The sequence below is a fragment of the Capra hircus genome, chromosome 10 (assembly GCF_001704415.2).
Source record: "Capra hircus breed San Clemente chromosome 10, ASM170441v1, whole genome shotgun sequence".
Lineage (NCBI taxonomy): Eukaryota > Metazoa > Chordata > Mammalia > Artiodactyla > Bovidae > Capra > Capra hircus.
The window spans coordinates 90,911,798-90,938,563 of NC_030817.1; the positions used below are offsets into that span (position 1 = coordinate 90,911,798).

At 39.7% G+C, this 26,766-nt stretch overlaps 1 protein-coding gene and 1 non-coding gene across 2 annotated transcripts in view; both read right to left on the minus strand.

The window, feature by feature from the left end:
* Nucleotides 1–26,766, minus strand: part of JMY (junction mediating and regulatory protein, p53 cofactor) — an 83,415-nt gene that overhangs the window by 21,613 nt on the left and 35,036 nt on the right. Inside the window, 5 exon segments of the mRNA XM_018053673.1 lie at nucleotides 7,125–7,211; nucleotides 11,239–11,426; nucleotides 11,922–12,087; nucleotides 15,108–15,277; nucleotides 18,774–18,924. Coding sequence (XP_017909162.1) covers nucleotides 7,125–7,211; nucleotides 11,239–11,426; nucleotides 11,922–12,087; nucleotides 15,108–15,277; nucleotides 18,774–18,924 — 762 coding nt within the window.
* TRNAC-GCA lies at nucleotides 24,392–24,463 on the minus strand. Its single transcript has one exon. It is a non-coding gene; the product is annotated as a tRNA-Cys (tRNA).

Genomic DNA, 26,766 nt, shown 5'->3' on the forward strand with positions numbered 1-26,766 from the left:
GAGATGAACAGTTTTCTGTACTTAGAGGGTACGATCTAATGCATACAGGGGTTAGTACTTGAGAAAAAATTAAGTTATCTAAAAGATACTCAGTGTTTCAAACTGTGAATCTGCATCTCTAAACATAATAAACAAACAGTTGGAGTTTCAGAAATATTTGAAATTCAGAAATACAACTGGTCAATCATACTGCTGGTCTGTTAGCAGATATATCCAGAGTCAGATCTTATTATTATCTAAAAGACCCCAAATGCAAAGTTTCAGACATGTTCAGGTATGAACTAATAGGCTTACATGGACTTTTCGTAGAGCACTGAAAACTGAAATCAACAGGCCTGAGTTGAATATCACCCCCTATTTCCACCCCTTGCTAGCTACCGGCAAGTCATTTAATGAAGATAATCTACCCTTTGGGCGGGGAGTGGTGTGTATTAATCACTCAATCAACCCTTTTGTGGGTGGGTAGAGAAGGCAATGGCACCCCACTCCAGCACTCTTGCCTGGAAAATCCCATGGACGGAGGAGCCTGGTAGGCTGAAGTCCATGGGGTCGCAAAGCGTCAGACACGACTGAGCGACTTCACTTTGACTTTTCACTTTCATGCACTGGAGAAGGAAATGGCAACCCACTCCAGTATTCTTGCCTAGAGAATCCCAGGGAAGGGGGAGCCCGGTGGGCTGCCGTCTATGGGGTCGCACAGAGTCGGACATGACTGAAGCGACTTAGCAGCAGCAGCAACAGAGGATACTTATTAGATGGTGACACAAGGAGCTTTGAGTTTCTGTTAACACTGTGTCAACCTGGGTGCTGGTTGCACGCATATGTTCATCTCATGAAAGTTAAAACTTATGAGCTATACACTTGTGTGTCTGTGTATGCATCTGTAGATTGATAAAGGTGATTTAGAATTAGATTTGATCTAAGCCAACTTTCATTTTCCTCTAGCTCTGCATGTTAAAGAAAGGTGGATTCGTTCTCCTACAATGAGGTATTCCACCCAAAGTCAGTAGTAGGCAAAACTACTAACATGAGGCAGATGACATTTATCTTTGAGATTTCCCCAAATACCAATTTCCTCGTTTTTACTCATCTTTGCCACATAAAATTCTTTGAGAAAGGATTTGATACTCATTCATTCTAAGAAGCTAATTAGCTATTCCATTCACAAAAGTATTGGCATTTTATCAGAATCCACAATCTTCATGTAATAAGAAACACATTCTAAGTGTGGAATCTAATAACAAGCAGTGTAGGTGCCGATAGTGATAATAGGAGGCATTCTTATTCACTGAATTCTTTACTGGCCCATAGTCTGACTTTTCTTACAAAGCAGCTCTTGACCCATGAAAACAGTAATGAAAAATAAAAATACATTAAATTTTCTGTTAATTTAAGATTATTTTACAGCTTATGGGTAGTCTGGTTACTTTTTATGTTTTAAATTCAAGAGTTTTAGCTGTGTGCCATAATGAGCTTGAGGGATAACATCAAAACCCCTACAGCAGCAGCTAACATCACTCAATCACAACAAATTAGAAGCTTTCTTGTTAACAGATCAGGAAAAGACAAATCTCTCACCACTCCTTTCAATACCACACTGGAAATCCTAGTGAATGCAATAAGAAAAATAAATAAAAGGTATACGGATTGCATTCAAAAGAACTAAATTGCCTTTATTTGCATATGACATGACTGTATATATAGAAAATCTGAAAGAACCAAAAAAATATGACTAGAATTAATAGGAAAATTGCAGGATATAGGGCTGACATATTGCGTTGACCACAAATTAGGCTGCTGCTGCTGCTGCTGCTAGTCACTTCAGTTGCGTCCGACTCTGTGCAGCCCCATAGACGGCAGCCCACTAGGCTCCCCTGTCCCTGGGATTCTCCAGGCAAGAACACTGGAGTGGGTTGCCATTTCCTTCTCCAATGCATGAAAGTGAAAAATGAAAGGGAAGTTGCTCAGTCATGTCCAACTCTTCGCAACCGCATAGACTGCAGTCTACCAAGCTCCTCCGTCCATGGGATTTTCCAGGCAAGAGTACTGGAGTGGGTTCCCATTGCCTTCTCCACAAATTAGGCTAACCTAGTATAAAAGCCAATTAGCCAACTGCTTTCTAATAAAACAGTAATGAAATGCTGGAATAAAAAACCTTTTATATCATACCTACAGCACTGTTTACATTCAGTTCAGTTCAGTCGCTCAGTTGTGTCCGACTCTTTCCGACCCCATGGACCGCAGCATGCCAGGCTTCCCTGTCCATCACCAACTCCCAGAGCCTACTCAAATTCATGTCCATCGCGTCAGTGATGCCATCCAACCATCTCATCCTCTGTCATCCCCCTCTCCTTCCCCCTTCAATCTTTCGCACATCAGGGTCTTTTCCAATGAGTCAGTTCTTCCCATCAAGTGGCCAAAGTACTGGAGTCTCAGCTTCAGCATCAGTCCTTCCAATGAATATTCAGGACTGATTTCCTTTAGGATGAACTGGTTGGATCTCCTTGCAGTCTCAGTTCAGTTCAGTCGCTCAGTCGTGTCCGACTCTTTGCAACCCCATGAACTGCAGCACGCCAGGCCTCCCTGTCCATCACCAACTCCTAGAGTTCACTCAGACTCACGTCCATCGAGTCAGTGATGCCATCCAGCCATCTCATCCTCTGTCGTCCCCTTCTCCTCCTCCCCCCAATCCCTCCCAGCATCAGAGTCTTTTTCAATGAGTCAACTCTTCGCATGAGGTGGCCAAAGTACTGGAGTTTCAGCTTTAGCATCATTCCTTCCAAAGAACACCCAGGACTGATCTCCCTTAGAATGGACTGGTGGGACTGGTCCCTTACAGTCCACAGGACTCTCAAGAGTCTTCTCCAACACCACAGTTCAAAAGCATCAATTCTTCGGCACTCAGCTTCCTTGGAGGTCCAGTGGTTAAGATTCTGCCTTGTAGTCTAAGAGACTCTAAAGAGACTTTTCTCCAACACCACAGTTCAAAAGCATCGATTCTTGGCACACCCCAAAAAAGAAGACAAATTTAGGTATAAATCTAATAAAATGTGTACAAGATCTATATGGAAAGAAAACTTTCAGACATGTTTAGGTATGAACTGATGGATATTTATACATAACTATCAGTTCAGTTCAGTTCAGTCACTCAGTGGTGTCCAACTCCTTGTGACCCTATGGACTGCAACATACCAGGCTTCCCTGTCCATCACCAACTCCTGGAGCTTGCTCAAACTCATGTACATCAATCAGTGATGCCAACCAACCATCTTATCCTCTGTTGTCCCCTCCTCCTGCCTTCAATCTTTCCCAGCATCAGGGGAAGATTCCAATGAGTCAATTCTTTGCATCAGGTGGCCAAAGTATTGGAGCTTCAGCATGAATCCTTCCAATGAATGGTCAGCACTGATTTCCTTTAAAATTGAATGGTTTGATCTCCTTACAGTCCAAGGGACTCTCAAGAGTCTTCTTCAACACCTGAAGGGACTCTCAAGAGTCTTCTTCAACACCTGAAGGGACTCTCAAGTGTTTTCTCCAACACCTCAGTTTGAAAGCATCAATTCTTCGGCATTCAGCCTTCTTTATGGTCCAGCTCTCACATTCATACATGACTCCTGGGAAAACCACAGCTTTGGCTATATGGACCTTTGTCAGCAAAGTAATGTCTCTGCTTTTTAATATGCTGTCTAGGTTGGTCATAGCTTTTTGTCCAAGAAGCAAGCGTCTTTTAATTTCATGGCTGCAGTCACTATCTGCAGTGATTTGGAGCCCAAGAAAATAAAATCTGTCACTGTTTCCATTGTTTCCACATCTATTTGCCATGAAGTGATGGGACCGGATGCCATGATATTAGTTTTCTGAATGCTGAGTTTTAAGCCAGCTTTTTCACTCTCCTCCTTCACTTTCATCAAGAGGCTCTTCAGTTCCTCTTTGCTTTCTGCCATAAGGGTGGTGTCATCTACATATCTGAGGTTATTGATATTTCTCCTGGCAATCTTGAGTCCAGCTTATGCTTCATCCAGACTGACATTTCACATGATGTACTCTGCATACAAGTTAAATAAACAGAGTGACAATATACAGCCTTGACGTACTCCTTGTCTAATTTTGAACCAGTCCATTGTTCCATGTCTGGTTCTAACTGGTGCTTCTTGACCTGCCTACAGGTTTCCCTGGAGGCAGGTAAGGTGGTCTGGTGCTCCCATCCCTTTAAGAATTTTCCAGTTTGTTGTGATCCGCACAGTCAAAGGCTTTGGTGCAGTCAATAAAACAGAAGTAGATGTTTTTCCTGGAACTCTTTTACTTTTTTGATGATCCAGTGGATGTTGGCAATTTGATCTGATTCCTCTGCCTCTTCTAAATCCAGTTTGAACATCTGGAAGTTCATGGTTCACATACTGTTGAAGACTGGCTTGCAGAATTTTGAGCATTACTTTGCTAGCGTGTGAGATGAGTGCAATTGTGCAGTAGTTTGAACATTCTTTGGCATTGCCTTTCTTTGGAATTGGAATGAAAACTGACCTATCTTTTCCAGTCCTGTGGCCACTGCTGAGTTTTCCAAATTTGCTGGCATATTGAGTGAAGCACTTTCACAGCATCATTTTTGAGGATTTGAGATGGCTCAACTGGAATTCCATCACCTCCACTAGCTTTGTTTGTAGTGATGCTTCCTAAGGCCTTCTTGACTTCGGATTCTAGGATGTCTGGGTCTAGGTGAGTGATCACGCCATTGTGGTTATTTGGGTTGTGAAGATCTTTTTTATATAGTTCTTCTGTGTATTCTTGCTACTTCTTCTTAATATCTTCTGTTTCTGTTAGGTCCATACCATTTCTGTTCTTTATTGTGCCCATCTTTGCATGAAATGTTTCCTTGTATCTCTAATTTTCTTGAAGAGATCTTCTAGTCTTTCCCATTCTATTGTTTTCCTCTATTTCTTTGCAGTGATCACTGAGGAAGGCTTTCTTATCTCTCCTTGCTATTCTTTGGAACTCTGCATTCAAATGGGTATACCTTTCCTTTTCTTCTTTGCCTTTTGCTTCTCTTCTTTTCTCAGCTATTTGTAAAGCTTTGTCAGACAACCATTTTGCCTTTTTGCATTTCTTTTTCTTGGGGACAGTCTTGATCACTGACTCCTGTACTATGTCACCAACATCCATCCATAGTTCTTCAGGCACTATGTCTGTCTATCAGATCTAATCCCTTGAATCTATTTGTCACTCATACTGAGAATTCTAAGGGATTTTTTTATTTACATCATACCTGAATAGTCTAGTGGTTTTCCCTACTAGTGGTTTTCCTTTCTTTTATTTAAGCCCATATATAACTATATATAGTTATATAACTGTAACTCTTATAAAAGAAATCAAAGAAAAACTAAAGAGATTCTCTGTTCATGTATAGGAAGACTCCCTACTGCTAAGATTTCAACTACTCCCATCTTGAGCTATACATTCAGTGCTATCTTAATCAAAATCTCAGCTCTTATTTTAAAGTTTGTTTGGAGAGGCAAAAAAAACCTAGATCAATGGAACAGGATAGAGAGCTCAAACAAATATAACCAACATATCCTTAAAGGAGCAAAGAAAATTCCATGGAAAAATTGCAGTCTTTTCAGCAAATGGTGCTAGAGCAACTAACCACCACATTTAAAAAAGAAGAAAATGGCAGGGGGGGAGACAATTTAGCCCTACACTCTTCACAAATTTTAACTAAAAATGGATCACAGAATTAAATGTAAAATGGGAAATTATAAAGCTTGTAGAATATAACACAGGAGAAAATTTATGACCTTGGGTTTGGTGGTGACTTTTTAGATACACCACCAATGGTACATCAAACAAAGATTTGGTAAGCTGGATTTCATTGAAATTAAAAACTCTGTTTTGGGAGATACTGTTAAAGAATGAAAACACAAGTCACAGATTGGGAGAAAGTATTTTCAATAGATATATCTGACAGGGGCTATTATCCTGAAGAAAACAAATAACCTAATTAAAAATGAAAAAGTAACACTTACTAAAGGCACTCTGGAAGACCGTTTGGCAGTTTACTACAAGGTAAGCGTATTCTTCCTGTAAGATCCCATCATACTCTTTGCGATTTACCCAAAAGAGCTGAAAATTTAATGTACACACATAACCATTCCCATGTTATCAGCTTTACTCCTAATTGTCAAAACTTGGAAGGAAGATGTCCTCACTAAGTGGATGGACAAATACACTGTGGTACATACAGGCAAGGGAATATTATTCAGGGCTAAGAAATAAGCTACCATGCCAGGCGAATAACACAGAGGAACCTTAAGTGCAAATTACAAGTTAAATGAGCAAATATGAAAGAGCTACATAAGTGTGTGGTTCCAATGTTCTGGGGAAAGGCAAAACAAAAACATCAGTGGTTGCCAGGAGTTTGTGGACAGAGGGATATGAAGAGGTGGAGCACTGGGAATTTTTAGGGCAGTGAACACATTCAGTGAATACATTATTCAATACTGTAATGGTGGATTCATGTCATATATTTGGCAAAACCAACAGAATGGACAAGCACTAAGGATAAACTATGGACTCTGGGTGGTAATGATGTCAAAGTTGATTCAGACTATAACAAATGTAACATTCCTGTGTGAGATTTTACTGGTAGGGGAAACTGTGCTATAATGAAGTATATGCATAATTGGCCCTCTGAATCTACATCCTTGGATTCAAACATCCTTGGATTGAAAATATGCAGGGAGGTGGAACACACACACACACACGCACGCACGCACGCACGCACGCACGCACGCACGCACACACACACGGTTCCAAAAAGCAGAATCCAAAGAATTTGCCCACTGGCAACGTTACATCACATTTACACTGTATAAGTAGGCAATCTAGAAATGAAGACTACAGGAGGACATGTGCAGGTTATATGTAAGTACTGCGCTATCTTATATAAAGGACTGGGGCATCCAGAGATTTGGGGGATTGAGGGATGCGGGCAGGGCAGGTATCCTGGAACCAATTTTCCCACTAATGCGCACATCTAGCTATAACATTTTCTTAATCTCTGTAGATTTTATTCACTTTGCGATATATAAAATTCAAAGTTTTATTCTAAGTTTTCCAGAATGCAAACTTACTAGTTGTACTGTGTGGTGGGTTCTATAGTCATCTTCACTCCGAAGGCGCTGTTGGAATTTTTCATTGTGTTTTGCAATACAAATTTCCTAAAAATACATGAAATGTGTTTTTTAATACAACTGAATAAATTAAATTTTAATCAACATATACCTACACAATAAAATATCAAGTAAGCCACCTCTGGTTTCTCACCTGGAATATTGAAGCAGCATAAACCAGCATAATTTAGTATCTTAAAAGACTCGTTTATTAAACTACAGAATTCCTGATTTCTCCCTTTTTTTGGAAGGGGAGGAATGGCCATGGTAGAGTGGAATGGTGTGTGGGAATCTTAAAAGCCTCTTTCAAATCCGAAGATTTAGGCCATAAGATTCTAATTATTATTATACTCTTTAAAATAGTCTGAGCAAAAATGGATATATAATTCTTAACTTCTGTTTCTTAAGTGCTCTCTGAGGAATTAAAGAACATGATTTTGCTTGGATTGGTTTAAACACTATCATAAAATCTGAATCTTCTGGTCATTGGTAGATTTCAAAGCTAAAAAGAGACCTTAAAGACAAGAAAGTATAATACAGATATGCTAATTCTAATCACATGAAAATATATTAAATAACAGATATGCGCTCTTTACAAAATAATGCACTATCTTATCATCTGGCAACTTTCCAGTAGTACCAGGCTGTCTTCATTTTCTCTGGGTCCTATAGAGATACAAAGGTTAACACTAATTTCCAACACTTTCAAAGTTATACCAAAAGATCACTCTTCTAACCTCATTAAGTCGTATATGAATAACCTTTCAAGCCAGGAAGCTATATTTTAAAGCAATTGTTTTATCACTTTCCTATCTTCACCCACACTGGGTTGACTATATTCCTAAAAAGTATTGATCATGAAATGAACCTCTCCAAGGTAATCTCCACAGGGGAAAGTGGTATGACGTAGTGATACAATGGCTCAGGCTTCCAAGTCACACAGACCTTGGATAGAATCCTGTCTCTGAGCCATACTCGCCACTTTCCCTTGGGCAGACTTAGTTCCCTTGGTTATAAAAATGATGATACAAGTCTATAATTCCTTTTCTAGAACAGAGCTCAGGTGTGTTTCAAAATTATTTATGTTTATTTTAGAAAGGTGATATGTTGCATATGCCATCGTTTGCCCAGTAACTCCAGCAGGATCCAAAGCAATACCTGACAGTAAGTATCACTAACATTTTTGCAGTGAAATAAATAGTCACAGCAAATAGGATAAAGGAATGTTCAAGTATAAGAATGCTTTTTGGCTACTGGGAGAATTAAGATATTAAAGAACAATGTTGTTTCTCTTTATTCTTCCTGAAAAGTTTAATCACAAAGGACAGATCTCAAGTCATCATGGGACAGGCAGAGATCATCTTTGTTCTTTTAAGAGGACAGGCAGGGTGTGATTTACTTGTAGCCAAAGAACTTCCCCTGGGTGTGGAATTCTATCATGGATGCCAGATTAACCAGGGAGGCCGTGACCCTGGGAACGCTGATATGCAGACAAGGACTGTAGGGTGTTGCTACAGAGAGAGCCATCTTGATCTGTCGTACAGTGTGTATGGTTCATCGTTCTTTTCAGAACAGTGTTTCTAATTTCCTCTCTTGCCAGCCTTCTGTCGCTCCTCCTTTCCCCTGCAGTCCCGTCACCTCAGCTGTGGAACTGGGGGGGTCTGGGGGCAGGGAAAGGAGAGGGCAGGGGACAAGACCGTTTGGAGACCCATGAGTATATGTATGATCACTCACAGAAGATCAGAGACTAAGTTTAAATGTGCAGAATCTGTACGGCTAAGTTTCCCTACTTCTGATTTAGTTTAATATAAGAATGAAGAGTGAAAACTATACATTAAATTGGTACACACTTTTATCAGTTCAGTTCAGTCACTCAGTTATGTCCGACTCCTTGAGACCCCATAGACTGCAGTACGCTATGCTTCCCTGTCTATCACCAACTTCTGGAGCTTACTCAAAACTCATGTCCATCGAGTTGGTGATGCTATCCAATCATCTCACCCTTTGTCGTCCTCTTCTCCTCCTGCCTTCAATCTTTCCCAGCATCAGGGTCTTTCCAGATGAGTCAGTTCTTCGCATCAGGTGGCCAAAGTATTGGAGTTTCAGCTTCAGCAACAGTCCTTCCAGTGAATATTCAGGACTGATTTCCTTTAGGATGGACTGGTTGGATCTCCTTGCAATCCAAGGGACTCTCAAAGAGTCTTCTCCAACACCACAGTTCAAAAGCATCAATTCTCTGGTGCTCAGCTTTCTTTATAGTCCAACTCTCACATCCATACATGACTACTGGAAAAACCATAGCTCTGACTAGACGGACTTCTGTTGGCTTTTTAATATGCTGTTTGGGTTGGTCATACCTTTTCTTCCAAGGAGCAGGCGTCTTTTAATTTCATGGCTGCAATCACCATCTGCAGTGACTTTGGAGCCCCCCAAAATAAAGTCTGACACTGTTTCCACTTTTTCCCCATCTATTTCCCATGAAGTGATGGGACCAGAAGCCATGATCTTCGTTCTCTGAATGTTGAGTTTTAAGCCAACTTTTCACTCTCCTCTTTCACTTTCATCAAGAGGCTCTTTAGTTCTTCTTCGCTTTCTGCCATAAAGGTGGGGTCATCTGCATATCTGAGGTTATTGATATTTTTCCCGGCAATCTTGATTCCAGCTTGAGCTTCAGCCAGCCTGGCATTTCACATGACATACTCTGCAAACAAGTTAAATAAGCAGGATGACAATATACAGCCTTGATGTACTCCTTTCTCAATTTGGAACCAGTCTGTTGTTCCATGTCCAGTTCTAACTGTTGCTTCCTGACCTGCATACAGGTTTCTCAGGGGGCAGGTGAGGTGGTCTGGTATTCCCATCTCTTGAAGAATTTTCCACAGTTTGTTGTGATCCACACAGCCAAAGACTTTGGCATAGTCAATAAAGCAGATGTTCTTCTGGAACTCTCTTGCTTTTATGATGATCCAGCGGATGTTGGCAATTTGATCTCTGGTTCCTCTGCCTTTTCTAAATCTAGCTTAAACATCTGTAAGTTCATGGTTCACATATTGCTGAAGCCTGGCTTGGAGAATTTTGAGCATTACTTTACTAGCATGTGAGATGAGTGCAATTATGCAGTAGTTTGAACATTCTTTGGCATTGCCTTTCTCTGGAATTGGAATGAAAACTGACCTTTTCCAGTCCTGTGGCCACTGCTGAGCTTTCCAAATTTGCTGGCATATTGAGTGCAGCACTTTCACAGCATCATCTTTTAGGATTTGAAATAGCTCAACTGGAATTCCATCACCTCCACTAGCTTTGTTTGTAGTGATGCTTCCTAAGGCCCACTTTACTTCACATTCCAGGATGTCTGGCTCTAGGTGAGTGATCACACCATCGTGATTATCTGGGTCGTGAAGATCTTTTTTGTACAGTTCTTCTGTGTACTCCTGCCACCTCTTCTTAATATCTTCTGCTTCTGTCAGGTCCATACCATTTCTGTTCATTACTGTGCCCATCTTTGCATGAAATGGTCTCTTTGTGTATCTAATTTTCTTGAAGAGATCTCTAGTCTTTCCCATTCTGTTGTTTTTCTCTCTTTCTTTGCACTGATCACGGAGGAAAGGCTTTCTTATCTCTCCTTGCTATTCTTTTCTCGGCTATTTGTAAGGCCTTCTCAGACAACCATTTTGCCTTTTTGAATTTCTTTTATACATAAATAAAAATTTCCTTGAAGAGTGAGGTTAGAACCAGTCAACTTAATTATAGAGCACCCCTGACCTCCTTAAATAAAAAGAAGCCAGGATTTGCATTACACAGAGTCCTGTAGTCATGCCCAAGCAGAATCACCTTTGAGTGACTGAGGCAAATAGCACATCACCACTGGCTATTCTAATGTGTTTACGAGGGTAATTCTCTGACAACCATATATCAATATAGTGGCTTGAGTATTGAAAAGACATTATTCTTACTTAGTTTTAAAAGATATGCAAGTATTAGTGACAAATCAGGTTAGAATTATTAGATATGGGTCAAGGATTAAGTAATGAATGAAAGAAAGATGTAAATTAAGGTTACAGTCAAGCAATTATACCTTTTTATTTCTGAGGTATGCTTTCTTGGCCGAAACCCGTCCACGTCTTGCCTCCAGCTGGCGTGCTTTCTGCTGAAGTTTCTGAAGTTCTTCTCTCTGAAAATGCACAGACGCTGCCATCTCTTCCTTCTCCAGCATGGCCTCCATGCTTTCGTAAGTGTCATAGTATACCACTTCATCTCTCTTTTCTGTTACAAAACAGAAACAAGGGGCAATGGTTAACAGCATGGGTTACGGAGCTGGACAGAGCAACTCTTATCCACTCACTAATTCTGTAACCTCAAGCAAAGCCATTACCTCTTGACTTTCTCTGTAAAATTGTGATTATTAGGAAATACATCTCAGAGGGGGGATGTGTATGCCAGTATCTCGCACATAGTTAAGTGTTCAATGTAAGAAGCTATGAATCTTGTCTGCCAAATTAAAAATTTGAGAGTACAGATTCTGGCTGAAGCAACAAAGCAAGTTAGAAAGTACTTTACAAAGGTAAGATCATAGCTGAACTGCTACCTCTACTAAATCACTTGCTTGACTTTGCATTAAGTTTTTTTAGCCTCAACAGAAGAAATAAAGCTAGTATCCATGTACATTTTTCCTATGCAAGCAAACAACTACATGGGGAAATTCCATCATTCATTCAAAAGCATTTTTGTGGACTTGTGTTGTTAAGACACACATCATACCTGATATAAGTCTTTTGATGCTTTCCAGCTGTGCTGTCAACAGCAACTCTTCACACTTCAAGATTTCAAATTGCACTTCATACAACTGAAGTTGCAGATCATAATAATCAGCTTCTAACTGATCCAATCGAGCTATGGCTTCCTTACCACCCTGTAGACTCTGCATCTGCATTGAAAATAAAAATAAGGACGTATCTAGTAGGAGAGAACAAGAAATCAAATTATGTTTGGAAATGTATTCTAACTGATCAGACAGGGTAAATCCATGAAGCAACTGAATACCAGCAGACAATCTGGGGTCAAAGGCTCAGGTACAGATGACTTAAGAACCTACTAAATTTGTGTACAAAGCTGTGTGTACATGTATTTTTTTCCTCTGAGTACAGTGTTTCTAGCTTTCAAATTTATAAACAGAAGAGTCTGTGACCTAAAAAGAGGTGAGAATGATTATAATCAAGACTCAGTTAAAAAGGAGATAAATTAAAAAGGATAGTACTTATTCTAAAGTGTAGTTAAAATTTTAATCAAATAGGATTTTGCTTCCCTGGGTGATATTTAATATTTCAATGTTAATTTAAAAGTTATTCGAAGTTCAGCTTTGTATAATGGAATGTACCACTGTCGCATTTGGAAGAAGTCTTTGTTTTTAAAATAACCTAAGGAGATGTAACATATCAACATTTTTAAAAACACCTCCTCATAATTTATCAGAGCTTCCCTGATAGCTCAGTTGGTAAAGAATCTGTCTGCAATGTAGGAGACCCCGGTTTGATTCCTGGGTTGGGAAGATCTACTGGAGAAGGGATAGGTTACCCATTCAGTATTCTTGGGCTGGTAAAGAATCCGTCTGCAATACAGGAAACCTGGGTTCGATCCTTGGGTTTGGAAGATCCCCTGGAGAGGCTAAAGTCTACCAACTCCAGTATTCTGGCCTGAATTCCATGGACTGTATTAAGTCCATGGGGTTGCAAAGAGTAGGACACGATTGAGTGACTTTCACTTTCATCATTTAAACCACAGGGTAGGACTGTATCATAAAGCAAGGGATTTGTTTGGGATGGGCTTAATAAATCACATTTGGTCTGTGTCTCATGAGTCATGTGGTTATGTTAAATTAACTTAATAAAACTAGTGTAGTCATCATCACAGATGTATATAAAAATCACAATGCATGTATTGTATCACTCAACAAGCATAAACCTGGCAAGAATGACTGACAGTTTTACCAAATCCTTTGGAGAACTCAAACATAATCTAGAACATTCAAAACAGACTATTATGGTTCTGGGATGACCCCAGGGAAAATGACCCCACCGATAAATGCCAAACCCCATGGCCCATTTCAGCCTCGCCTTTCCTCTGCCACAAGAGATCAATTCCAGTAAGAAATGTTCTTGCAATAGCAAAGTTATAAACCTAACTCTCTGCAGCTCTTTTAGGCACCCTCTGTTGTTAGTACTATTCATCCTGGTTAGAATAAAGCTAGTCACTGTGATAAAGAGGAGCACTCTATTTCAGAGTCAATAAAATGCTAGCATTTCAAGTTTTAAAGTTCTAGAACTTAAGAAACATCTAGAAACATAAAGGAGAAAGCTAACTAGAAGAGAAGGTTCAAGTGGAAATGCCTCAGATGAAGAGATGGAGCTAAAATCTGTAAGAGATTCTGAATAGTGTGAAAAAGTTCAGAACAAGCTCTAACTTTTCCTTTAACAATATTAGGAAATAAGAAGAGGGAAAAATAAATCCATTAACAAAAGTTCTTTCTAGATCAGAGCCATAATATATTAGAGATTACCTCATACAGTCTTTTTTAACAAGAGTTAGACATGCATATTGGAGAAGGTGATGGCACCCCACTCCAGTACTCTTGCCTGGAAAATCCCATGGACGGAGAAGCCTGGTGGGCTGCAGTCCATGGGGTTGCTGAGAGTCGGATATGGCTCAGCGACTTCACTTTCACTTTTCACTTTCAAGCACTGGAGAAGGAAATGACAACCCACTCCAGTGGCCTGATGGGCTGCCGTCTATGGGTCGCACAGAGTCGGACATGACTGAAGTGACTTAGCGGCAGCAGACATGCATGTGCACGTTCATAAAGCAATGTGTTTTACATAAAGCTACATTAATAAAAGCAGTGATGACGTGCTGTTCTTCTCTAGAGAAGAATGTACATCTTTGACAGATAGATATTAGAAGCCAATCCAGTCAAGCCACGGAATGGGAGCAAATACTTACAAATCACATATCTGATAAAAGACTTGTATCTGGAATATGCAAAGAACTTAAGCAGCTTCCTCGCTTTCCAGTAGACCCACAGGCCATGAAAAAAAAGTTGAATGGGCAAATGACCTGAATCAAAATTTCTCCAAAGATGACATATAAGTGGCCAATTTAGCACACAAAAGGATACTAGACATAAATGCCATCAGAGAAATGCAAATCAAAACCCCAAGACACCACTTCACACCCACCAGGATGGCTAAAACAAAAAAGACAGTATTAGTGATAATGTAAAGAAAGATGTGGAGAAATTCTATCATTCTGTGCACTGCTGGTGAGGACGGAAATGGTACAGCTGTTTGGAAAACAGTCTGGCTGTTCCTCAACAGGTTAAATCGCATTTCACACCAAGATAAAGGAAAACCTTGCCTAAAATGTTCATAACAGCTTTATTCATAAGCCTCTAAAAATAGAAAGAACCCAAAAGTTCATCAACTGATGACTGCATGAAGTGTGGGGTAACTATAGAGTGGTGTATCATTTGAAAAAGAAGACTGAGCAAAGAAGCATGCCGCAATACGGACGAACTGTGAAAATATTATATTACGTGGGGTGAAAAGCATTAAAAAAAAAATCACATGTCTTATGATTTCATTTACATAAAATGTCCAGAACAGCAAATCTAGAGAGAAAATAGTTGCCAAGGTGTGGCTGAAGAGGAGATAGGAAATGAGTGCCCCTTTTTCTTTTAACAATTGTTAACAACTGCTGCCTACAGTCACGCTGGGATGCTGTGAAAATGCGGTAACTTGAATTCTATCATAGTCCCCATTGTGAAAGTTATCATCACCTCATGAAGATAGTGCTGCCTGCCAGGAGGGTCAGAAAAATTTAAGTCTTGTACCAGATATAGCACATCTTAATTAAAAATAATTTTTAATATATTTTTCTCATGGTTTTTGTTACCTCTTCTTTTAGAGCATGTTTCTTCTGTTCCAAACAGATCTCTTTAGCTCTCATCATCTGCAAAGTCTCCTTAGAAACTGCATACTGAAGTTTTTCCATACGTTCAGCGGCTGCTGCCCATGACGCTTTACCAAATTTCTTCTGATCTGCTCGCATTCGATCATACACAGCTATTGATAATTTTAAAAAGGACATTGAGACATTAAGACATGAAACAACTTGATACTAAAGACTCTGGAAGTCTTAAGATCGCACTGATCATCCACTCAAAGATAAGCACATAAATCCTACCCTCATGATAAATTACCTATACTGGTTCATGACAGATTACCTATAACATGATAAAATACCTATCACCTATATAAATCAATACTATCTTAGATTTTCTCTAATGTCTCCAATAAGAATTTTAAATAATCATCCTGAGAAATAACTTTCTGAAGATGAAACTTAGTTTTCAGGTTAATTTTAAAACTTACTTAAAAATATTCTTTTCACATTTTTCAGTATTATTAAATTTCAAAGTTTCTATAAAACTTCATTCTGTGAAGGTTCTTACCTTTTCTGAGGTATGTTACTTGAAATCAGAACCATAACTATTAAAGGTTATTTAAAAATTATTTAAATTCATGTACTTTTTGAGTTCTCCAAATGTGTTTTAATGATATAATATAGGGTGAAATAAGTGTCTAGAGATTATCGTGAAGCTTATGCCACTAAGGTTATTGATTGAGTACAGTTAAGCCTCAAGGAAGACACCCAACTTCTGGCCACCACACAAAAAAGGAAAAACTTCCAGTTTGCCACAACAGAGGCCTCAGCCAGGAAACATTTCTTGACACTCAAACAGATAATATCTTCCAGTTAAATAAGTTTTAACTGATATCAGTTAACTGTTTAACTGGTAACAGTGTGGTGCTGGCTCATCTTGGGTCCTTATACAATGAATCCAACCATTCTATGTCCCTTCTGCTTAACAGGTCAGAAACATGTTTTAACTAACATAAAAGAGGCAGGCAATCTGATTATGAAGTATCTAATAGAGTCTTTAGGTCAATATACATTCTCTAGTAGTTTCTTATGCTCAGATGTTAAGCGATTAATACTTTTGCATTGCAACTACATCATAACTTTCTTTGCAAAAAGTATCTCAATAACAATCTGCCTCAGAATTTCATGAAATTAAAAAATTTTTTTTACAATAATACTGCTGCTGCTGCTAAGTCACTTCAGTCATGTCCAACTCTGTGCGACCCCATAGACAGCAGCCCACCAGGCTCCCCCTTCCCCCATCCCTGGGATTCTCCAGGCAAGAACACTGGAGTGGGTTGCCATTTCCTTCTCCAATGCTTGAAAGTGAAAAGTGAAAGTGAAGTTTTTCAGTCGTGTCCGACCCTCAGCAACCCCATGGACTGCAGCCTTCCAAGCTCTTCTGTCTACGAGATTTTCCAGGCAAGATACTAGAACATACTTAAAAATTAAAATTGTACAGAGAAGCTGATAGTGGAAAGAACAATTTCTCCGGCTCAACTCGCTCTCTCTACCCTTAGTCCCAATGACCAAACGCAACCAACTTGGAACCTGCTCCTGGTAATTACCTGCATTCAAGAACATTACTATTTCTTGACTTAAGTCTTAAAAATCTATTCAGTTTTTATGACAAATGAGCAATCTACTTACTCAGAATCATCTCAATATAGTTCTTTTGGTTTCTCTGTTTTTCTGTGGCCTTTAACTGCTAACATATTTGAACATTAATCTGATCCTTAATTTTAGGGTTTAACAAATAACATCTACTTATGTTGCCTACATATCAAATGATTCTGCCATTTTAAATCTCTGCCTCCTATCTCTTTAAAAAAAATGTATGACAATATTTATGCAACCACAGTATCAATATAGCAGTGCACTGTAGGGGCAAAAACAACAGCAGAGGGTTAGGAGACAGCTTGGGAGTTCAATTTTCACTTGTACCCATCAACATGTAACTTAAGGCAGAAACTTAACTGTTGTTAGGCTAAATTCCCTTGAATGAAAAACATAAGGAAATACCGTACCTCCTTGGAAGACTTGTGGAAATTAAATGAGAGGATAATATGTACTCAAGTGTTTCTCTCACTTTACATAGCAATATTAACCAAATACGTGGTCTGTTTTGTTTCTTCTCTCCCTCATGCACACAACCACAATCTCTCATATTAACACAATGCTATGTTAATTTCAAAGCACTTTTTCCATGTATTCTATTTATCTGCCTATCAATCCTACAGAATAGGCATGGTGGCATTATCAACACCTTCCACACAGATATATGAAATTGAAGAGTTTTGGTGACTTAAAATCAAGGAGAGTTAAACTAGTTGCTTAAATACCTAGTCTGCCACTCCCCTGATTTTTACCGGAATCTGTAATCACAACTTAATAAAGCCAAACAAATAAAAGCAAAAATAGTCTGGAGCCTTTTCTCTCGCTTTCCACTTACGGACTATGTATATAGAGCACTTTCTGTCCTAATTCAGTCTCATGCTGTTACCTACTAAAAGAGCTAGTCAATACTTTGTCTACCAACATCTCTTGACAGAATGTATTCTTTCACCTAACTGCCGCTCACTTCACTGGAAATTATTTTCCAATAGCTCAGGAATATGAAGGTAATGCAGAAAATTATGAATATAGAATCTCTATGTGAATATGAATAGTTCAAGCTGCTTCTCAGAGAGTGGTGCAAAGAGCTCTGTGGCCTCCTATGGAAAGGAGTTGGAAGCAATGGACCTAGACAGACACACCTTGTCACATGTATCTCTTCATTTGGCTTGATTTCTATCTTTTTGAAAGAAGTCTCCTCGTTTATTTTTGGCTGTGCTGGATCCTGGCTGCTGCGCGGGCTTTTCTCCAGCGGCACGAGCAGGCGCTGCTCTCTGGCTGCAGCGCACTGGAGGTGCACTCACTGAGGTGGCTTCTCTTACTGTGGAGCACAGGCTCTCGGGCGTGCGAGCCTTCAGTGGTTGCAGCTCCCGGGCTCTAGAGCTCAGGCTGGACAGTCGTGGCACACGGGGCTAGCTGCTCTGCAGTGTGCAGGATCTTCAAAGATCAGGGATAGAACCCGTGTCCCCTGCATTGGCAGGTGGATTCTTTACTACTGAGTCATAGGGAAACCCTTGATTTCTATCTTTTATAGATTGTAATGGGAACTATGTTTTCCTGAGTTCTGTGAGTCACTGTAGTGAATTTTTCTAACTTAAAAGGGCTATAGCAGAACCACTAAGTTTGTAGCCTACTGTTTAGAAGTACAGATGGCCTGTGGACACCCCAAATTTGCAAGTAGTGTCTGAAGGGAAGGCAGTCTTCTTGGGAATTTTGCCTTTAAGCTGTGAACTCTGTAACTGCCAACATTTATTGTCACAATTGAAATCTGCTATACGAATACCCATTATTTTTAACTATTTTAAAGGTGAGTATATGTTAACACATAATGCTTAGAAAAAGACTGAAAAGATATACCTTAACTTGTTAATAATGGTCTTCTTAACTGCTAGAATTGAATGGTCTTTATATTCTTTTCTATAACTATTGTGAACACAAAATATTTAAACCACTCATTAAGGAAAAAAACCTCCACTCACTTTAAAAAATACCTAACAAGGATAACTTTACTGGGAAACTCACCTTTTTGAGCTTTAGCTGTTATTTCAAAGTATTTGACGGTAAGATCTTGAATGGACAGCACGGCCATGTGGGCTTTCCGCTGCCAGTCAGCATCCTCTTTTTGTAGACTTTCAATTCTTCGGGGGCCCAGGTAGTCATTTTCCATAGAAATCTTTAGAGAGAGAAAAGAAAAACTGAAAAAATCATTTCTTTCTCTTATTCATTCCTTAAACATCTACTGAACGTTTGTGTGTCAGGCACTCTTGGTACTAAAAGAATATTTACTTTTCTCTGCTCTTGAGGAAATGCTATCAATTTACAAAACAATTAAATTAACAATAATGTTGAAGACAGTTAATACAGAAACCTGTTTCCCTTTTCTCCTCTACTGGATTTTTCATCCTTCTCTCTTCTATATATATATAAATGAAGAACATAGAACAAAATGTTTGACTAATTATTTTGGGGTGCTGAAAAATTTTTATTTCCTCCTTTATGATAATTATATTTTTAGGTTAAGAATTATTTGTGCCAATAAAGTGCTTATTTAATCATCAACATAAATAAATAAGGTCGACAGTATATAAACAATAAGCCTATCTGCCTACTGAAGGCCTCTGGAATAAATAAGTAACAGAAAAAAAATGGCTACATATTATTTATAAGAGCCACAGCTAAAATGAAAGCACAAAGGAAAAGTTGAAAATCAGATAATGGGCAGCGATATGCCAGGTGAATGTCACAGAAGTAACAATATTAATATCAAAGTACAGAAAAGCACTACACAGGTATGGTAACATGGATTAAAGGTACAGTTCAGGAAGCATAGCCACAAACCCTCTGTATACTCTGTACTGTTTTACCACATACCGAGAAAGAGATTGAAAATTGAGCAGTTAAGTTAGTAACACCAATATTAGGATGATCGGGAAAACCTTTTATAGTGAAAAATGTTAGCCCATCCCTAGCACACTTAAAAAAAATTGATCAAGCAAATTTCTAAAGTAGAAATAATGAGGGTCATACTCTTTAAACAGTACAACTAAAGGAACAGAAATCAAAAGAACAGTCTATAGTCTATAAGATTTGGTTTAGTCTCGAAGCAACAATATACTGCTCCTTAAAGAACAGTCTTCCAAATAGAGGGAAAAAATGATTCCAGGGCTACTGAGAAAAAATACATACATGAAATTGCCAAGAATTTCATTTTACCTATGTTAAGTTTAACTCTGCAGGTCATGTTCAGAGATATAAGCTTGGGTACCCTTGACACCTGGGTGTGCTAGGTGGCGCCAGTGGTAAAATACCCACCTGCCAACACAGGGGGCATAAGAACTGTGGGTTTGATCCTTGGGTTGGGAAGATCCCCTGGAGGAGGGCATGGCAACCCAGTCTAGTATTCTCACCTGGAGAATCCCATGGACAGAGGAGCCTGAAGGGCTACAGTCCATGGGGTCACAAAGAGTCGGACACAACTGAAGCAACTTAGCATACACACACCCTTGACACAGTAGAAGACACTTAAAGCAGTAAGAGTGAATCAGTTCATGTAAGTGAATCAGTTCAGTTCATCACATAAGTAGGAAGAGTCAATGGAGGAGAAATCAACTCTATCAAGCACTGCTTAGGGGTCAAGTAGATACACCACCAGTATTCATGGACCTAACAGCATGAACTTGGCAACAACAGCTCTGGAGTACAGGCAAACTCCTTCTGCCTATTAATTCCCACCATATCTTCAGATCTCAGTTCAGTTACTGCTTCCTGGATGTCTTCCCTGACTCAATGTTATAGCTGGTATAAGCTCTTCGGAGTAACAAATTTTCCTTTTTACCTCTTCAGTTCAGTTCAGTTGCTCAGTCGTGTCTGACTCTTTGGCAGCCCATGAATCACAGCACACCAGGCCTCCCTGTCCATCACCAACTCCTGGAGTTCACTCAGACTCACGTCCATCGAGTCAGTGATGCCATCCAGCCATCTCATCCTCTGTCATCCCTTCTCCTCCTGCCCCCAATCCCTCTCAGCATCAGGGTCTTTTCCAATAAGTCAACTCTTCACATGAACTGGCCCAACTATTGGAGTTTTGCTTCAGCATCAGTCCTTCCAATGAACACCCAGGACTGATCTCCTTGCAGTCCAAGGGACTCTCAAGAGTCTTCTCCAACACCACAGTTCAAAAGCGTCAATTCTTCGGTGCTCAGCTTTCTTCACAGTCCAACTCTCATATCCATACATGACCACTGGAAAAACCATAGCTTCAACTAGACGGACCTTTGTTGGCAAAGTAATATCTCTGCTTTTCAATATGCTTTCTAGGTTGGTCATAACTTTCCTTCCAGGGAGTAAGCATCTTTTAATTTCATGGGTGCAATCACCATCTGCAGTGATTTTGGAGCCCCCCAAAATAAAGTCTGACACTGTTTTACTGTTTCCCCATCTATTTCCATGAAGTGATGGGACCAGATGCCATGATCTTCGTTTTCTGAATGTTGAGCTTTAAGCCAACTGTTTCACTCTCCTCTTTCACTTTCATCAAGAGGCTTTTTAGCTCCTTTTCACTTTCTGCCATAAGGGTGGGGTCATCTACATATCTGAGGTTATTGATATTTCTCCCAGCAATCTTGATTCCAGCTTGTGCTTCATCCAGCCCAGCATTTCTCATGATGTACTCTGCATAGAAGTTAAATAAGCAGGGTGACAATATACAGCCTTGACGTACTCCTTTTCCTATTTGGAACCAGTCTGTTGTTCCATGTCCAGTTCTAACTGGTGCTTCCTGACCTGCATATAGGTTTCGCAAGAGGCGAGTCAGGTGGTCTGGTATTCCCATCTCTTTTAGAATTTTCCACAGTTTATTGTGATCCACACAGTCAAAGGCTTTGGCATAGTCAATAAAGCAGAAATAGATCTTTTTCTGGAACTCTCTTGCTTTTTTGATGATCCAGCAGATGTTGGCAATTTGATCTCTGGTTCCTCTGCCTTTTCTAAAACCAGCTTGAACATCTGGAAGTTCAAGGTTCACATATTGCTGAAGCCTGGCTTGGAGAATTTTGAGCATTACTTTACTAGCGTGAGAGATGAGTGCAATTGTGTGGTAGTTGGAGCACTCTTTGGCATTGCCTTTCTTTGGGATTGGAATGAAAACTGACCTTTTCCAGTCCTGTGGTCACTGTTGAGTTTTCCAAATTTGCTGGCATATTGAGTGCAGCACTTTCACAGCATCATCTTTCATGATTTGAAATAGCTCCACTGGAATTCCATCACCTCCACTAGCTTTGTTCGTAGTGATGCTTTCTGAGGCCCACTTGACTTCACATTCCAGGATGTCTGGCTCTAGGTGAGTGGTCACACCATCATGATTATCTGGGTCATGAAGCTTTTTTTTTACAGTTCTTCTGTGTATTCTTGCCACCTCTTCTTAATATCTTCTGATTCTGTTAGGTCCACAGCATCTCTGTCCTTTATCAAGCTCATTTCTGCATGAAATGTTCCCTTGGTATCTCTAATTTTCTTGAAGAGACCTCTAGTCTTTCCCATTCTGTTGTTTCCCTTTATTTCTTTGCACTGATCGCTGAGGAAGGCTTTCTTATCTCTCCTTGCTCTTCTTTGGAACTCTGCATTCCTCTGCTTATACCTTTCCTTTTCTCCTTTGCTTTCATCTCTCTTCTTTTCACAGCTATTTGTAAGGCCTCTCAGACAGCCGTTTTGCTTTTTTGCATTTCTTTTCCATGGGGACGGTTTTGATCCCTGTTTCCTGTACAATGTCACGAACCTCCATCCATAGTTCATCAGGCACTCTATCAGATCTAGTCCCTTAAATCTATTTCTCACGTCCACTGTATAATCATAAGGTCATATAAGTCTGAATTTGGCAATAAGGAGTTCATGATCTGAGCCACAGTCAGCTCCCGGTCTTGTTTTTGCTGACTGTATAGAGCTTCTCCATCTTTGGCTGCAAGAATATAATCAATCTGATTTTGGTGTTGACCATCTGGTGATGTCCATGTGTAGTCTTCTCTTGTGTTGTTGGAAGAGGGTGTTTGCTATGACCAGCGCGTTCTCTCGGCAAAACTCTATTAACCTTTGCCCTGCTTCATTCCATACTCCAAGGACAAATTTTCCTGTTACTCCAGGTATCTCTTGACTTCCTACTTCTGCATTCCAGTCCCCTATAATGAAAAGCACATCTTTTTGGGTGTTAGTTCTAAACAGTTTTGTAGATCTTCATAGAACCATTCAACTTCAGCTTCTTCAGCATTACTGGTTGGGGCATAGGCTTGGATTACCGTGATATTGAATGGTTTGCCTTGGAAACGAACAGAGATCATTCTGTCGTTTTTGAGACTGCATCCAAGTGCTGTATTTCGGACTCTTTTGTTGACCAGGATGGCTACTCCATTTCTTCTAAGGGATTCTTGCCCACCGTAGTAGATGTAATGGTCATCTGAGTTAAATTCACCCATTCCAGTCCATTTTAGTTCGCTGATTCCTAGAATGTCGACATTCACTCTTGCCATCTCCTGTTTGACCACTTCCAATTTGCCTTGATTCATGGACCTGACATTCCAGGTTCCTATGCAATATTGCTCTTCACAGCATCAGACCTTGCTTCTATCACCAGTCACATCCACAACTGGGTACTGTTTTTGCTTTGGCTCCATCCCTTCATTCTTTCTGGAGTTATTTCTCCACTGATCTCCAGCAGCATATTGGGCTCCTACCGACCTGGGGAGTTCCTCTTTTGGTATCCTATCATTTTGCCTTTTCATACTGTTCATGGGGTTCTCAAGGCAAGAATACTGAAGTGGTTTGCCATTCCCTTCTCCAGTGGACCACATTCTGTCAGACCTCTCCACCATGACCCTCCCATCTTAGGGGGTCCCACATGGCATGGCTTAGTTTCATTGAGTTAGACAAGGCTGTGGTCCGTGTGATCAGATTGGCTCTTACCTCTTATCACACTCATATTTTAGTTTATATCACCTGCTTCCCACTCTGAATGTTCCGTGAGGGCAAAGAAGGCACAGTATCTCTGCTTGCTTGCTCTTCACTAGTACGCTGCCTGGCATGAACTAGGTAATCTAAAATATTTCCTGAAAGAGTGAATAAAAATCCACTTCCATACATGTTTTTAAGGAGGACAGAAATATAGAAACATGTGTAAATACTCTCTTTTCAGAAATCTGTGTAAGTGAATAGGAGAAGGGAATAAGGCTTATTAAGGGTAGGCACTATGCTTTAATGGGAGGCCATGGAGCAGGTTAGAGGGAGAACCTATGTTTTCTCCTGTGAATAAAGAATCCAGTTATGAAAAGAATCTGAGAAAGAACAGATATATGTATCGTGTACAACTGAATCACTCTGCTGTACACTTGAGAGTAACACAACTCTGTAAAGCAACTATACTCCAATATAAATAAAAAGTAGAAAAGAAAGAACCCAGTTAAACGTAAATTGGTAGAGAAGAGGAGAGGAAGAGGACACAAAACAGCTGTTTTTAGATGAAAAGAAAGTGGAATCGCTCAGTTGTGTCCAACTCTTTGCAACCCCACAAACTGTGGCCCACCAGGCTCCTCTCTCCATGGAATTTTCCAGGGAAGAACACTGGAGTGGGCTGCCATTTCCTTCTCCAGGGGATCTTCCCAAGCCAGGGATCGAACCTGGGTCTCCTGCATTGCAGACAGGTGCTTTACCATCTGAGCCACCAGGGAACCCCCTAAAAAAAGCCACTCTGACCCCAACGTGACATGAACACACAACCTTCTGATTGTTTTTAGATGGTAGGATGACAAACCATTTAGAAAAATTACTAAGCAAAAATTTAAATTTCTTAAGCAAAAATTAAAAACAAGAATAACTAGGGTTAGTGAGGTTACAGTGAGACAAGACACACATAATAGACTGCTGGTGGAACTATAAATTGACTAAAACCTTTTCTGAAAAGTAATTTATGATACCATAATCTTTGAACACATTTAGCTGTTTAGATCAGGACAAACAAACTTTACTGAAGTCCATAAATTGCAGAGGGATTTAAAGGAGAGGTATGATTTTGACAGTTACCTGGGGAGGATACGGGAAAAGAGAATCACCCAAAATGTGTACTGTAGTAAGAATTCACCTCAGCAAAGCCTTGAGGCAAGTTAAGTTCAGTGGTAAAGGACAGAGCAGTCCAGCCTACCTGGAGTTCAGGTAAAACAGATGAAGGCAGAGGAAGATAAGACTAGACAAGTAGGCTATGATCACCATGAGGAGGCTGTGGAGCTTGTACTGCACATGACAAGCAACTGGAAACCACTGTGGCATTCTCAGCAGTACGTGGCATATTTAGACTTGTTTGCATTTAAGAGTCTAGAAAACTTGTTTCCTGTAATAAAACCATTACCGTTTTGTGCTTTCATTTGTTGCGATTTAAAACAAGTTAAAAAGCAAAAGATTCACAAATATGAAAAAAAGATTTAATAAATTGATCACTGCAGCAAAACTTAAATTCCTATTCAGCACGTTATGACAGAAGTCCCTTTCAATGACATGACTAAACTCCATCTGTTTATTATACCTAAGACTGTAATTTAGGTTAGCTACAGTTTTTCCCTGACTTTGAAAGTCAAAATGTATTTAGATTCTATTACCTCCAAGTTCAACCTTCTGCCTTGTGATGCTAGGATTCGAGCTCTGAAAACCACATTTAGCCTTTGCCAGGAGGAAGGGCTGGAGATTTCAGCTGAAGGAAAGAGACACCTTGCATCTTCCTATCTGTGTCACTCGGCTTTCCTGTTTGCTGTTTCTGTGATCATCATTCCAGTCTCGCTTTTTAATCTCAGCATCTAGAACCTTCTTCAAGAAGTTAAAAGAAACGAGTCTGCAGTTTTTTAAGCTCTGCAGAACTGGCCTCATTGTGTGTTCCCAAGACAAAGCAGCACGTTAGTGCTTTATCCCCAGGGATCTGGTTCTCTCAAACAGCAGTGTCTTCTTCCTCAAAGGTCAGCTTCATAGGGCCTATCCTTCACCTTTTCCCTTTGTAACCCCCAATCCTAGGAGTGGGGCCGTTTCTGCAATTAACTCTGGTACCTGAGAGCTGCCTTATGGTTCTCTGTTGAAATAACTGGTTTGATCTTCCAGTTAGATCCCAACAAACCCAACTACAGAACAGAAAATGTAATAAACAGAATGAGTAGTGCTCATAATTCAAAAATCTTAACTCAGATCATGAAGATAGAAACTTTCACTTGCATAAACACTGTACAGAAATGAGAATTAAAAAAATATAAAAAATCTGGTATTTGGAGATAACTTGTACTTTGTTGTTGGATTATCTTTACCTTCATCGCACATATATACCCAAATACACAGAAGAACATGCTATGCTTTTTAAATGCTGTGTTTTCAACTGACTCCTAAAACTCAGTAGCTAATGCTACAGCCTACTGTTTAAAAATGTGATTATAGTTTATTGTACCAAAGACGTTAAGCTAGGATACTGAGTTCTTTTCCTAACTTGGAGAATCTGAAGATGTACAGCACTGGTCAGTTGGGTCATGTGCTAGAAACAGTGACTCCTCTGTTGTCAATTTCAGTGCCAGAAAGAAAACAGTGTCTGTTTTTAACATGGAAAAAAGTATGTGTCCGTTTAGGTAGCTAGGATAGTGAGACTAGTTTATAAACACAGATTTCTTAGCAAGGAATTATTTATTATAAAGTACATCACTAGCTTGGATACTGGGTTTTATATGAGACACTTAAGTGTTACTTCTATTGTTGAGATAGTAACTTTTAAAAAAGCACTCTGATTCTTGGGTAAAACAAATGCAAAGATAAATTTGTGAATATACTGATGTAGCGGTGATCTTAATGCGAATTTTCCAGGTCCAGGAGTTATATGACTCTTGACTAACAGGATGACATAATTAGATTTGGCATCGTGTATTTCATGCATTTTTACATTCACAGTAAATGTTAAATGTAATATCCTCAGGAAAGAGTATGGAATGATGCATTTTTGAAGGTAAAAGGC